At 48.2% G+C, this 13,469-nt stretch overlaps 1 protein-coding gene across 10 annotated transcripts in view; it reads left to right on the top strand.

Moving 5' to 3' along the window:
- Positions 1–13,469, top strand: part of LOC106744097 (rho GTPase-activating protein 23) — a 29,945-nt gene that overhangs the window by 8,642 nt on the left and 7,834 nt on the right. For 5 of the 10 annotated variants that reach the window (XM_014618537.1, XM_014618527.1, XM_014618535.1 and 2 more), the window contains exons 3-18: positions 3,126–3,332; positions 3,434–3,673; positions 4,221–6,030; positions 6,425–6,511; positions 7,190–7,411; positions 7,595–7,672; positions 7,902–8,019; positions 8,375–8,485; positions 9,542–9,659; positions 9,811–9,894; positions 9,993–10,208; positions 10,289–10,813; positions 11,085–11,465; positions 11,794–11,938; positions 12,180–12,304; positions 12,380–13,147. In XM_014618537.1, coding sequence (XP_014474023.1) covers positions 3,126–3,332; positions 3,434–3,673; positions 4,221–6,030; positions 6,425–6,511; positions 7,190–7,411; positions 7,595–7,672; positions 7,902–8,019; positions 8,375–8,485; positions 9,542–9,659; positions 9,811–9,894; positions 9,993–10,208; positions 10,289–10,813; positions 11,085–11,465; positions 11,794–11,938; positions 12,180–12,304; positions 12,380–13,147 — 5,235 coding nt within the window. The remainder of the gene's footprint in view (positions 1–3,125; positions 3,333–3,433; positions 3,674–4,220; positions 6,031–6,424; positions 6,512–7,189; positions 7,412–7,594; positions 7,673–7,901; positions 8,020–8,374; positions 8,486–9,541; positions 9,660–9,810; positions 9,895–9,992; positions 10,209–10,288; positions 10,814–11,084; positions 11,466–11,793; positions 11,939–12,179; positions 12,305–12,379; positions 13,148–13,469) is intronic. The other 5 variants (XM_014618534.1, XM_014618536.1, XM_014618531.1 and 2 more) reach the window with 4 other exon arrangements.

The following is a 13,469-nucleotide window of genomic DNA, read 5'->3' on the forward strand; positions in this document are numbered from 1 at the left end:
ACCGCGAGGACATTATTATTGTTATTTTCATTCAAACAAAATGACATTTGATATTAACACATTGACCGCCGGCGACCTAAGAGACATTTAAAGCCTGAACGCCGGCCTTATTCGCTTGTTTCTGATCACTGAATAGCCAAAAAAAATATTTAAAACATTATATATTTTCGTAAAATAGTACATTTTATTTGCATATTCGTCACATACAATTTAACGGTAATTAAAAATATAAACAAAATTGAAATTTTTAATTTATAATTATAAAAAAAATACAGTTTCTCATTTCATGGTGGATTATTACATATATATAATGTAAACAGAAAACAAAAGTTTTAACATTTAAGGCAAGTGTGGTATTTCTCGAAACATTGTCCAAGATATAAAGGTACTTCAGCATTCAGCACACATAAAGTTACTCTCGCTTCTTTTTACTATCGCAGCTACTTAAGCGACAGACTCAGAAATCCGCGCTTTCGCGGGGCTGGCGCTCAAGCGACAGACTCAGAAACCCGCGTTTTCGCGGGGCCGGCGCTCAAGCGACAGACTCAGAAACCCGCGTTTTCGCGGGGCCGGCTGTCAATGTGTTAAATTATATTGTTTATATTAAACAAACCCAAGTCAAACAAACATGTACACTAAATCCAATCTTTTTCTCTGCTATTAGCATGTTCTTTGTAATATGTTAAAGAAATCAATATCATTAGAAAGCTCACTCACTATTCACTAATATGTACAATCAATTAACAGGTTTAAATGCTCCATAAAGCGTTTTGTAAAATGAAATGGAAAAAAGCAGGTACTTTTTCAGACATCTATCAAGGACGTTAAAAGTATAGAGCTAGAATATAATTAATGTTGCCATTAATTACATTACATAAAAATGATAGATCGGTAATAATTCGTGATATGATCTAAAGATAAAATACACATCTCACATTAAATTGGTTGATAGCCGTGAGAAGAAGATGACGTGAGACGTTCTGTGACAGAACTCAAACGGCGGAGAAAATGATGTACCCGTTCAATTAGTACGCGTTGATTAAACAAACATGGAGACCATACCTCCTTTTCGATCACGCTCCGCGCTACCGCTCTCATCCTCCGGCCTTGCCCTCGCTCCTTGTCCGTCGGGGAATAGGACGCATTTCACGTACGCGATATCGAATGTCGATTCATGATGCGCGACAACACGGCAAACGACACGCGGCAGCGCGTGTCCGTGTAATTATTGACCGAGAGCTCCGCACCGGTGGTTCGGTGACCCACTTACCGTTGACAACGCCTATTCTCCTCTGACCTACATCATCGTCGTCGTCGTCATCGCCGCCGTCGTCGTTGCGGTCATCCGCGTACAATCTGTTTTCCATTCAGGAACATCCGAGCGGCCGACTTTGCTCGCGAAACGCCGGAAAATCGCGGGACCGGAACGTGTCTCGCGTACGACGAGTATCGATATCATTGACTACCTTTATTATGAAGTCGCTCTCTTCTCTAGTTTATTCGAGGACGACACGCATGATCGAGAACACACAGACGAAATACAATGTCAGTCCAGATCTAGAATAGGTGTAATACGTTATAATTTTTAAGTTTTGGAAAAGAAAGACATTTGTTCCCAACTTTTCCGCGGATTTTTCAGCTTCTGTCTCAAGAGTACAAAAATTCGTTTAGAAAAATTCACGTGTGTTCGATTAAAATCTGCAGCATTATTTTTTTTTTTTTTTTCATAAAGAAGAAATTAAAATCCATAAAAAATCGGGAAAAAACAGGTTTTTTCCAAAATTTGGAAATTGTGTAGTAAAACCTTTAACCTTCTGCTCTATGCAGCAACTTATAACGTAATTTCTAGCAAAAAGACGGCAGTACCAAACGTCGCAATTCCCAAGATTTAATCTTTATTGCGGCCTTCGGCGGTGCGGGAAACGGAAGCTTTTGTCAAAAATTACGTTACATTTTATCGCTTAGAAGACAAAAGGCATACTACACCTGTTATGAATCCGGACTCATCGTCACCGCGTTCATCGGACGTTTAACCGTGTTAAATTTCGCTTCTTTCTTCCCGCTTAACGGCTCGACTCGGGGCCTAATTGATCATTTGTTAGCCGTGACTCGTTTAATCGCACGGGCGGGAGAAGCAATCTCCGGGGCGCGCGATAGCCGGCGGTACACGCGCGCGAAACGTGTCGGGACGGATTAGATAACGCGGAAAACCGCGAAATACGGCGACCGGTCGCTCAGCGACGGTTGTCTTATCGCCGCTGACTCTGTGGTCCAGCCGTTAGTTTCACTTTACTCCTTTTCTCCCACCGGTGCATTTCAAATGGGTATCGCACTACACGAGAATATTCGTCTCGATTTCACGATACCGGAGCAGTGTCTCCCTTCTCGCTTCCGCGATGCCCGAGGCTCCTCTTGCTCCTTTTTTCCCGCCCTGTAGCCCGAAGCTAAGGCGAAATGCCTCGGGCGGGCGGAATTCCGCTCGTCTCGATCTTAGGTGCGCATTACCGCGAACTCGAGCACGTATTCTCTGGCGGCTCGCCAAACTTTACCTCAACCACCGCGAGAGAGCGAGAGAACGCTCCTCTCCAGCTCCGCCTTCACTTCGGGGCCGGCTTGGAATAATTCTTGGCAGACGTCCACGAGTCCGTCTGCCGCTTTTGCACCGCGTTTTCTAGCCGCCGGTCCGCCCAGACGGTACAAATCGAGAGAGAGAGAGAGAGAGAGAGGGAGAGGAAGAGGAAGGACCTTAATCGACCTCCACAAATGAGCTCGTTTCGCGAAAATATGGAATTCTATTTCGGTAATTAGAAGCGGTAACAAAAACATATGTATATATAGTCTCGACGGACGCGGGTATACGAGATGTTCAGCGATGTTTGCGAACTTGGAGGAAGATTCCTACTGATCACGCGTGTGTGTATATGCGTATCTTCACGGTTTCTTCGCTTGTTGCTCGAGCGTGCTTATCGCTGGCATCGGCTTTGTGGCTAGATAACGAAATCAGAATCTGAGAGTAATTTGCGTGTTACCGGGGAGAAAGCGTAAATAAGCGGCGGACGAAGTAGCGAACTGATCGGCAAGTTTTTCCCTGAGTCGTCAATCAATTAATTGCGCGCACATTACAGGTAGGACATTTGTCTCCCCCGCCGCCGGCACCTGGGCCGCCGGCTACTGGTCCTAGTAGTGTCTCCGGCCAGACGTCGTCCTCCAGATACGTTCAGAAGGAGAACACTCCGCCCCGCGGCCCCCGAACTCTCTTGCTAAGGCGCGGTGAGAATGGTTACGGATTCACGCTGCGACATTTCATCGTCTATCCGCCCGAGTCCTGCTGCGTGAGTATCACGGACGGACGGACGGACGTACGTACGCTGGAAGTGACCTTCCGAGGAAGATCTCGATCGGGAAAGAACAACGTTCGTCGTGATCGTTACAGATGCTGCCAGGGCACGAGCGGACGAAGATCGACGAGCCTATGGACACGATCTTCGTGAAGCAGGTGCGGGCGAATTCACCGGCGGCCGAGGCGGGATTGCGCACCGGCGATCGCGTCGTTTCCGTCGACGGAACGCCCACCCGTGGGGAGCAGTACGCCAGCGTGGTGCAACGCATTCAGCAAGCGGGACCGTGGCTGCGACTTCTCGTAGTCTCCAAGGAGGACGATATCTTACAAAGGGTACGGGATCACACACTTGAATTTGTGCTCTCATTTATCGCGGTGCAATTGTTTTCATTAATTCTTTCGCTGCACACGACGTGTGTGTGTGTGTGTGTGTATATGTGTGTGTGTGTGTGTGTGTGTGTGTGTGTGTGTGTGCGGTTATGATGGCTCTAATTATATAATTGCATTTTTTTAAATGCTCATTTTTTGTAGGCCTGAATTTATATTCAAGATTATAATATGTTACCAAACTTCTAAGTTTTTATCGCTTCTAATAATATAAGCTACCTTTCCCGCAGTCCCTGTTGCTTCTAACGTTAAAATTTAAGATTACACATTGGAAAATTCTCTACTATCGTCAGGGAAGCATGGAATTTCAAAATTCATCTTCTCTGGCAACCTTCTCTGGATATTTCGTTCGAGTCTCCCGATTAGAACTTGCTTTGTTATATTATTCCGCCTCAGTGCCGCACATTGGAAGGGTTGGCAGAAATTTAGTCTGTAGGCTGTGAAATCGTCAACGCGGTTGATGACACAAAGCAATGTATTCGTGAACTTTCAGTACTTTGGCGAAACGGCGCACAATCCGGAAACGAACCAACGGCCGCGGCTGCGCTCCCCGGAAAGATTGTCACAGAAGCAACGCAGATCGATCAGCATGATCCCAGGCCCGTCACAGAGAACACGGCAGTCCTGGGTCTGTTCTCTGCCGTCGTCCGACAGTCCGGCGTCCGATCCGTCATCGTCGTCGTCTTCGTCGTCGCACCAGCCGAATCACCACGAGGAGGCGAGCCGCAGGGGCCAGCAGCAGCAAGCGTACGCCGACAGCAACAGCCGAATGGCGCCATCGTTGTCGACGGACTCGCCGTACCGTCGCGCTCAGCCTCTCGCGGAGCAGCAGCAACAGATCGCGAGCGCGCTTTACGATCCGTCGGAGGACATGGTTCCGCCGGGAGGCAGGAATCCGCACGACACGGCCGACGTGACGTCGAGCTCGCAGATTTACGGTCGCTCCAGCCAGGACTCGAGATACGATCTGTACGACAGAACACGTCCCGAATCGGTGTACTCGCGGCCGAGCAACGAACAGATCTACGACCGGATCAACGACCCGATCTACGAGCGCGTGCGCGTCGCCAACGACCAGCACCACCACCACCACCACCCATTGCAGCAGCTCCATCACTACCAGCCCTCGTCTTTGCTGCGTTACCCAGTGTCGCACGCGGAGCCGCAGGTGCCGATCTACCGGCCGGTGAAGAGGATGGTGGCGCGTCGCGCCAGCGAAGGCAGCGGCAGCTGTAGCAGCGTCAGCGGGGTGAAGCCCGATTCCGAGACTGCCAGCTACGGCAGCTTCGACGCGTTGAGATCGAGCGAGCCTGACTCGAGCAGGTTGAGCATGGAGTCGAGACGGGACTCGTCGCCCGTCAGCAAGGACAGCGTGTCGCCGTACGACTCGAACTCGACCCTCACCGGCAACGAGTGCTCCGACGACTCGGTCATCATGAGCCGTCTCCGCAAGAGTTTCGAGCAGAAAGCGGAGTTCCTGCGACGGCCAAGTCACCCTATCGGTTGGTTCGTGTCGGAAAGCGACGCGATGCCCGAGCCGACGTCGCTGCCGCGCCCTCAAGCGAGCGTCGGCCTCAACCAAGCTGTGATCCAGAGGGAGTTCTACGCGAGACCGCAGAAGCTGCAGAGACCGGTCTGGCCGCCCGGCAATGAGCAGCAGCAGCGGCAACAGTCTCCCACGAGAAGACAGCCGTCCCTGGACGGGAGGAGCAAGCCGTCGAATCAGAGCGTGCAGAGGATAAAGGACGTGGATTCGGACTCCGAGTACGCCAAGTCGCGAAGTGATCAGCAGCAATTCGTCGACGACAATCAGCCCGGGGATCACTGTTATTCGCTCCTCTACGACGACGAACTCGCGAAGGAGGCTTACCTCGCTCACGGTGGCTCCGGGAAAGCAGCGGAGCAGCAGTATCGCGCGACGAGCAAAGCTAATTTCATCAACACCCTAACGAGGATACACGAGAACGTCACGAATCAGTTGCAAGATGCGAGGAACGGCACCGCGTCGTTGCCGTCTTCGCCGGGGCCGGACAAGAAGCCCGGAGACACCAAGTTTCCAGTACCGCCGCAGGGCCTGCAGATCGTCTCGAGACGAGCCAAACAGTTCGAGTCCGGCCGTCTGCTAAGCGACGAGGACGAGCCTGCTAACGATCGGACGAGCCTTTACAAGAGCGAGCTGTCCAGACTGTCGAACACGAGGAACGTGCCGAACGTGGCCGTGCGGAAGAGGGAGTTCGAGTCGAAGGCTGAGAGTCAGGAACCCAGAAGACTGCCAACGAGGGAAACCAAGTCCCTCGACACCGGTAAGTTCGAGCGGGTTGTGAATGTGTTTCTTAGTCACCCCTCGTCGCGTCCAACTAATCATTACCGCACAGAAAAGAAATGCTAGATTCAAGTAAATAATTACACCGATACTCCTTAACAAATATTTTTACTTGGATCAGCAATATTTACTTGAAAAAAAAAATTAGATATTTTCCAAGTAAATGAAGATATCCAAATAAAAGATTTACTCAATTCAAGTAGAGGACGATAAATAAAATGGACCGATTTTGACTCCCAGGATGGCAAGTAAAAACGGTACATCTTTTTTTGTTCTGTATGCATACTACGCGAATAAAGTCCTTGCGAATTTCACGAATCGGATGTCTAACACACGAGTATCGTAATGCTCAATAAACAAGTGTCATCGTTTAGGTGCAGTATCGAAAGGCAACAGAATAATTCCTATAGGCAGCAAGCATATCCATTGCGAGCCGCCGGCCGACTATAAAGAGAGTAAAGGTAGATAAAATTAAGGCACTGTGTCGAATTGTCTGTGCATCGTCGTCTTGTGCAGCTACGTTTTGTGTCGGTGATTCATTTGCGTTTCTGTGTGAATGTATGCGCGCACGTCACATCGTTAACAGTGCAACAAGCATCCCGTCGAAGATGCTTCGTTTTTCGAGAAGATGACATAATAATGACGGTTAACGCACACTTATCATTTCCACGCTTCTCATTCGTTGTCAGCTTCTCTGAGTTCGTAACTACGCGAGAGACAAATCGCGAAAGATTGGTCGCAACAATTCATCGCAAACCACCCAGAAGAGATACGCGATTTCGCCCTCGAGCCTGCTGTCGAGCGAGAGTAACCGGATGAAGCTGCGGAATCGGAATTTGCACCGATTGCATTATGTACAAAGGGGATATTAACTGCCCCCTTACACCACCCTCTCTCACGGTGCTTTTTTGTCGATGAGCTTTTTTTTTGCTACACGCCGGTAATCCCCACAATGGCAATTACATCTCTGGTGCACTCCTCTGTATAGGCGACGACAACCACGGCAGGCACGCTGTGTATCGTTTCACATCCATTGATTATTAACAAAGCCATGAATGTCGGTATTTAGTCCGCTGAGCAAAGTAATACGACTAAGGTCGTGTAACACCGAGTGAGAATAACAACGCCGTAATTCCCAGCAGAGGTGCCCATCATGGAGACGGAGTCGGTGCGTTTGAGGACGCGGAGCAACAGCGTGGAATCCTGGGAAGCGACGAACGGTTCAGCACGGGCAAGCGCCAGGCACACGTGGCAGACCGCCGAGGAGGACTTTGCTGAGAGACGAAGCAGCGCCGAGGACAACAGCAAGCCGCGAAAGCAGGATAATTACCTGACGGGACCGTCGGCGAAGATGCAAGTCGGTTAGTTCTTTCTCCCTCTCGTTTTTTCTCTACTACTACGCTACCACGCTGCTTCCTCCTCCCCCGATGTTATTACGCTTCGCAGATACAGCCTACCACCGGCGCACGTCACTCACACGTATCTATGTTACATAAAGGTCGAGCATGAAGCGTTAATAATTGTCCCATTGATTTCTCTTTCAGCACCGGTTAATGGTTCCTCGCCCAACGGCTCGACCAAGAACGGCGTCGTGCTCAGGCGACAGAAGAATGCACAGATCAGTGAGTAAACGATGAGGAGATGATATTTTTAACAGTACGTGTAATTATTACGACGCATGCGTCGAGCGGTGCACGGAGAGGCGTGTTTTATCGAAATTGCGAAGGCAGCACGTCTCTCTCGCCCACTGCGCTAAAACCTTTTCAATGAAATGACGCTTCGTCTATGCACGAATGTTGCGTTAAAATGTTATTACAATTGATATTACGATTGACATAACTGTTTGAATAGGTGACGAAGACCGAGCTACTAGGCGGGTTTCGTATCTAAAGGCGACATGGGGCGAACGGATGCACGTCGACAGCGATCTCGAGCTCAGCGACACCGAACCAGTTCATATTCACAGGAGGTAAATAACATCTCAAGTGTACTGATGCCACGATGACCTCATGCGTATGTGAGAATCTCGAGCTACTAGCCTGCAGGGGCTGCCGATTGATCGTCCTTTTATCGAGCTCTTCCGAGGAAACGGCCGATTTCAAAGAATTCTCTTCGAGATTGCCTCGGCTCTTCCATGTCTCTCTCTCTCTCTCTCTCTCTTCGTTTCGTTGCTCGTGCAGACGAAGTATCGGACGGTATGGTTTCTTTATCCCCCCCCCCCCCCCCCCNCCCCCCCCCCCCACGCCTCGAAAAGGTGCAATCTCGTCTACGCGTTGAGTAAGTATAGTTGAAGAAGCTGCACCGGTTCATATCCATGTTTCCAGTGCGCATAGACGATGGCGGCCACCGTTATTTCCAAGCGACATAACGCCTCTGAGACGCATCTTCGAGGACATGACACAGGCCGCGTCCTTACATCGAAACTTTCATCATCGGTGAGAGCGGAATCCTCTTGAGAAGCACGGGAAAAAAGCTGCATTGTCTATGCCCGCGTTACATCTCTACTCTATAGTTTTTATCTGCGTTTTCTCTCCTCCCAAGCTGCTGATGTATATCTTGCTCTCCTTCTCCCCCCTCTCTTTCTCTCTCTCTCTCTCTCTCTCTCTCTCTCTTTTGATCCACTCTTCGTCTCTGTGTTGACGTTTGCGCTGTCTTCCTGTCTAGCTTTAGCCACCAGTTGTAGGATGTTAAAGCGGGTAATAATCGCGGTGTGTAGCTCGTACAAGCATGAGAGTTTTACGCAATTTCGCGTATCGTCTCCTCTCGATGTATCATTATTAGTAATAATAATATCATTATGACGTAGCGCCTCGTATAAAAGGGGGCGAAAAAGTAAGATACGATCGTGTGCGATCGCGCGCGTCCTCCCCGCACAGGGAAACGAGTCAGCGAAGCGATAATTCTCGCGATGGAGATACGAGACTGAATATATGAGTGTGCCGCGAGCCCGCAATTGCTGTTGTATGCGTTAATTGTTCATGAGTGGCATTAGATAAGATATCCTTCTTGGTTTATTATTCCTACTGTGATAAGGGACACTTGTGTCCGTGATGTCGAGGACACGTAAACACGAGACATCCCTGTTCTAATATTCGTGGCTCTGATATTAAAACCACTTTGTGATCGTACGTGTTCCATGCCATGTTCTGGACCTCTTGGCAGCGTAGATCTGTTAGTATCTTCTCGGATATTAATTTATTGGCTGATTGTTACTAACTGAATGACACTAATAAGCTGGAGAAGATCGATGTGACGTCGATATTTTCAGTGTCGTTTCCGATTCAGGGCAAAGGCGAGAGATTTATTCTACGAACAGTTTCGATTACGATCAATCGGCGATCGTAATCAACGTCGCGACAAAAGTTCCTCCAACGTCGTCTCTGAATTTGCGAATGACATTGCTGTATCGTAGCTGGGTAGACACGTTCCGAAAGGTTCTTCCTGTACATCTGCAAGCGACAGGTTTGAATCATTCGTTTCTTCTTTTTCAGTAATAGCATCTCTGTTACGCATGATACGTCGAACAGCTGCGATGGCACTGCGAAGGATGTTGAACCGGTGGAACAGGAGGGACCCCTTCATGTTAAATTCACAGTGCTCGATGGCAAGGTGAGATCGCAAACATCTAATATATTTATGTATAGCCATCTGTTATATATTTATTATATTAAGTCTTCTGGTCTCGCGCTGCAGTCGTGTATTAAATGTATCCGATTTTTAACTAATATATTTAATCACTAAACATATTTAACGATTACAGCGATCTACCGATCGTTCCTGGAAGCAGGTCTGGGGTGTCCTACGTGGTCCTATAATATATTTCTACAAGGATCGTCTCAGTCAGGTGAATTGTCTCTCCAATAATGATATCGTTTACGTGTCCATCCAGTGTTCGCCAGGCGAAGCGCGACAACTGACTCGACTTTAAATTTCCGGATGTAGAGTCCTTCGTTGAGCACCGAGAACGAAGCGAGTGCGGGGCAAACTGTCGACGTCAGGTGTTCCGTGGTCGACGTCGCCGAGGATTATACGAAGCGGAAGCACGTGCTGCGAATAGCTAATCCCACGGTGGAGGTGCTTCTGCAAACGGAGGATGCGGCGTCTATGGCACTCTGGTTAAGGTCACTTCATTCTCAGGCCGCTGCGGAAAGATCATCGGTGAGTACTAATTATAGGACGTTTTTTTGTGTGTTGATAAAACCTCTATTCGAGATAAAAGACTCGACGTTTCTGCACAGGACGTCGCGTCCTGCACGTCGAAGCAGCAAGCCGTTCCGCAGACCCCGACAGGTCCGGCAACTAACAACGCCGTTCTTCCCGGCAATAACCAAAGATTGAGCCCTCTGCCGAGCCACAAGAGCATCAAGAAGCTAACGTCATTCAGAAATCGATCGCCGACCGGTCAGTCGCCGGTGAACAAGACGCGCAAACCGAGTCAAACGGTGGAGCCTTTACCGTCACCCAAGTCAAAGACTTGGAAGGGAAGAATGGCGAAGCAATTCAGGAAGATGCACGGTCAGACTGGCGCACCTTCCTCGCCCACGGCGCAACTACCACCCGAAGGAGCCACTTTTAAAGTGCCACTCGAGCTTTGTCCACGTGCTCCAGACTCCGACGTGCCGATGATCGTCGAGATATGCACGAGGATCGTCGAGGCGAGAGGTCTCGAGGTTGTGGGGATCTACCGGGTGCCCGGAAACACTGCAGCGATCTCCCAACTTACGGACAGCGTTAATGGCGGATTCAATAATGTGAACTTTCAGGTATATATATATATAATATATTATATATTATATCAGGTGTATGTATATATATCAATCCGTTTTTTTTCTTAACTAAACTAGCTGCACTAGTTCAACAAATACATGCACATTCAAGCTCGTACATATACTGTGTAATAAATATAAATAAATAAAACATAAAAATTTCTTGAACCAGCGTAACCAGTTCAGGTTCAGCTAAAAAGAACAGACCAAATGTGTCTTCGTGATACGACGTGATACACGCGCGTCTACGATTTATGTGCCTCTTCAGGATCCACGATGGAGCGATGTCAACGTGATCTCGTCGTTGCTGAAATCGTTCTTCCGTCAACTGCCCGATTCCTTATTCACCGCGGAACTGTATCCCATGTTCATCGATGCCGATAAGATAGAAGATCCGCAGAGAAGGATGACCACGATACGGAAACTGCTGAGGGACCTTCCGGAGCATCACTTCGAGACGCTGAAGCACCTGATGCTGCATCTGAAGAAGATAGTGGAGCACAGCGAGACCAACAAGATGGAGGCTAAGAATTTGGCGATCGTTTTCGGACCGACGCTGGTGCGGGCGAGCGGCTCCAGAGACAATATGGTTACCATGGTCAACGATATGTCCCATCAGTGCAAGATAGTCGAGAATCTACTAAACAATGTGAGTCATTCTCTTGATACAGACTCCATAGATAATATTCATAGACGGGTCTTATATTGAAGATTATAGGAGAATTTTGGTTTATTGAACAAAGAATTGTGCTTTTAAGATTTTGTAGCTTTTCTCGTTTACGACTCTCTCGAGACTTCTTTTCTTTAAATCGTGTTTTTAAGTAAATAGTTTCCGTAACATTATACACACAAACATCTTACATACTTTTCATAAAATATTTATCCTTCACTCATCGGAACTTGAATACCGATTTATGTATGCTCCGTTTTCTCTTGTCTGATCGATTAGTCAAAATGTCAATGTGTTTCTCCAACAGGTTGATTGGTTCTTCTCGGAGGACGACTTGGACGACTTGAGCAGGTTGAGCGTGAACTTAAGCCTGCCAGCTTATAGCTGTGAAGCCGAACCGACATCTAACACCAACCATAATCTTTTGTTAAATAACATTCAGAAGATCGAAGGTACTTAAAATTAATTATTCGATCGCTCTTTATGTACACGCTTCTCGTTTTCTACCCACTTATTACAAACGCGAGTCTTGTTTCTTTTTGTTTTCTTTCCATGTTGATATCATCGGCGCGCGCTTTCAAGAGAGAATTGTTCAAGCTCGCTGTATATTTCACTCAATTGCTGGTTTGCTGATTATTCGCTTCGACAGCAATGTATTTATTTTGCCCGCCTTCTTTCATTTTGATAAAACAGGCATGCGCGACATGGCGTCGGCTAGGGACATTGTATCTTCAATCATATCCGCAGCTAACAAAAAGATACAAAGAAGACGAAAAACACAAGACGAAATCGACAACGGCGAACACGAGAACGATAAGGTTAATAATATCGGTTTTAATTCAATCATATCTGTATGTCGATGTATTAGTAATAACAATTTCTGTGGAACACAGACGAAAGCGAAGCAGGAATCGGAGAATTCGCCGACGATTCGGCAGAGCATGGCCCTGAACGAACGACAGTGCTCCGTCAGCGAGATCGTGCTGATGCACGAGAGCAAGAACCAGTCGAATCACCCTATGGACCGTCCCGATCGATCATTGTCGGTCGACGCCGCTAACGGCGGTGCGTCGAACGGAGCGTCGCCAAATCGCTCCAAGTACGCGGCTCAATCGACACACTCGTCGTCCGTGGACTCGCCGAGACTGTCGAGCGAGACCGGTCTGAGCTCGGCGGAGACGAGCTCAACCGTGTCCAGCTCGTCTAATCAGACCAAGCAGGACAACGACGAGATCGCGATCAGGACGTACGCCGGCCTGAGCGCGACCACGCAGGAGAGGATACGGAGATTCGAGCAAGAGACGCGTGCGATGCTGCAGCGGGATCAGCATCGGCAGAAACGCGAGGCCGAGAAGAGGGAGGAGGAAAAACGCAGGATCGAGATGGAGTGGCAATTGGCGAAACGCGAGATGGAGAACGACGACCTGCTCGACAGCATAGTCGACACCACGGTGGCGCCGAATCTCTTGTCGGAACGCTTATCCGGACTGAACGAGCGGCCCGCCCGAGACTCCAGGTCGCGATCGACCACGAGATCACCGCTATCCATAGCCGTGCAGCAACAACCTACGATCAAGACGCAGGCCACCAGTCAGTTGACCAACGTATTGGGCGAGAAGATGAATAATGGCATTATTAAGAAATTCAAAACTGACAAGGATGTAAGTTGATCTTTCCTTGTCGATCCATCGTCTAAGGCTGATACATAATGCCCGTGTCACACTACGGATTAGGATTGAGATTGGATTGAAATTTCACCGATCAGAGCAATTTTTATTAAACTTGAGTTTGGTGAACTTTGTTCTGATTCGTCAAATTACAATCTATAAAGCCGGATATAAAAGTTACTAGAAATTATTGCAAAATTACTAACATTTGCATTTTCTAGCACCTTTGCCAACAAATTCGGACCGAGATGTATCAGCTTATATCCTAATACCTATCTATTAATACCCAATACAAATCCTAATACCAGCCTGATGA

The sequence above is a fragment of the Dinoponera quadriceps genome, unplaced genomic scaffold, assembly GCF_001313825.1.
Source record: "Dinoponera quadriceps isolate SergipeBrazil2010 unplaced genomic scaffold, ASM131382v1 scaffold1290, whole genome shotgun sequence".
NCBI lineage: Eukaryota > Metazoa > Arthropoda > Insecta > Hymenoptera > Formicidae > Dinoponera > Dinoponera quadriceps.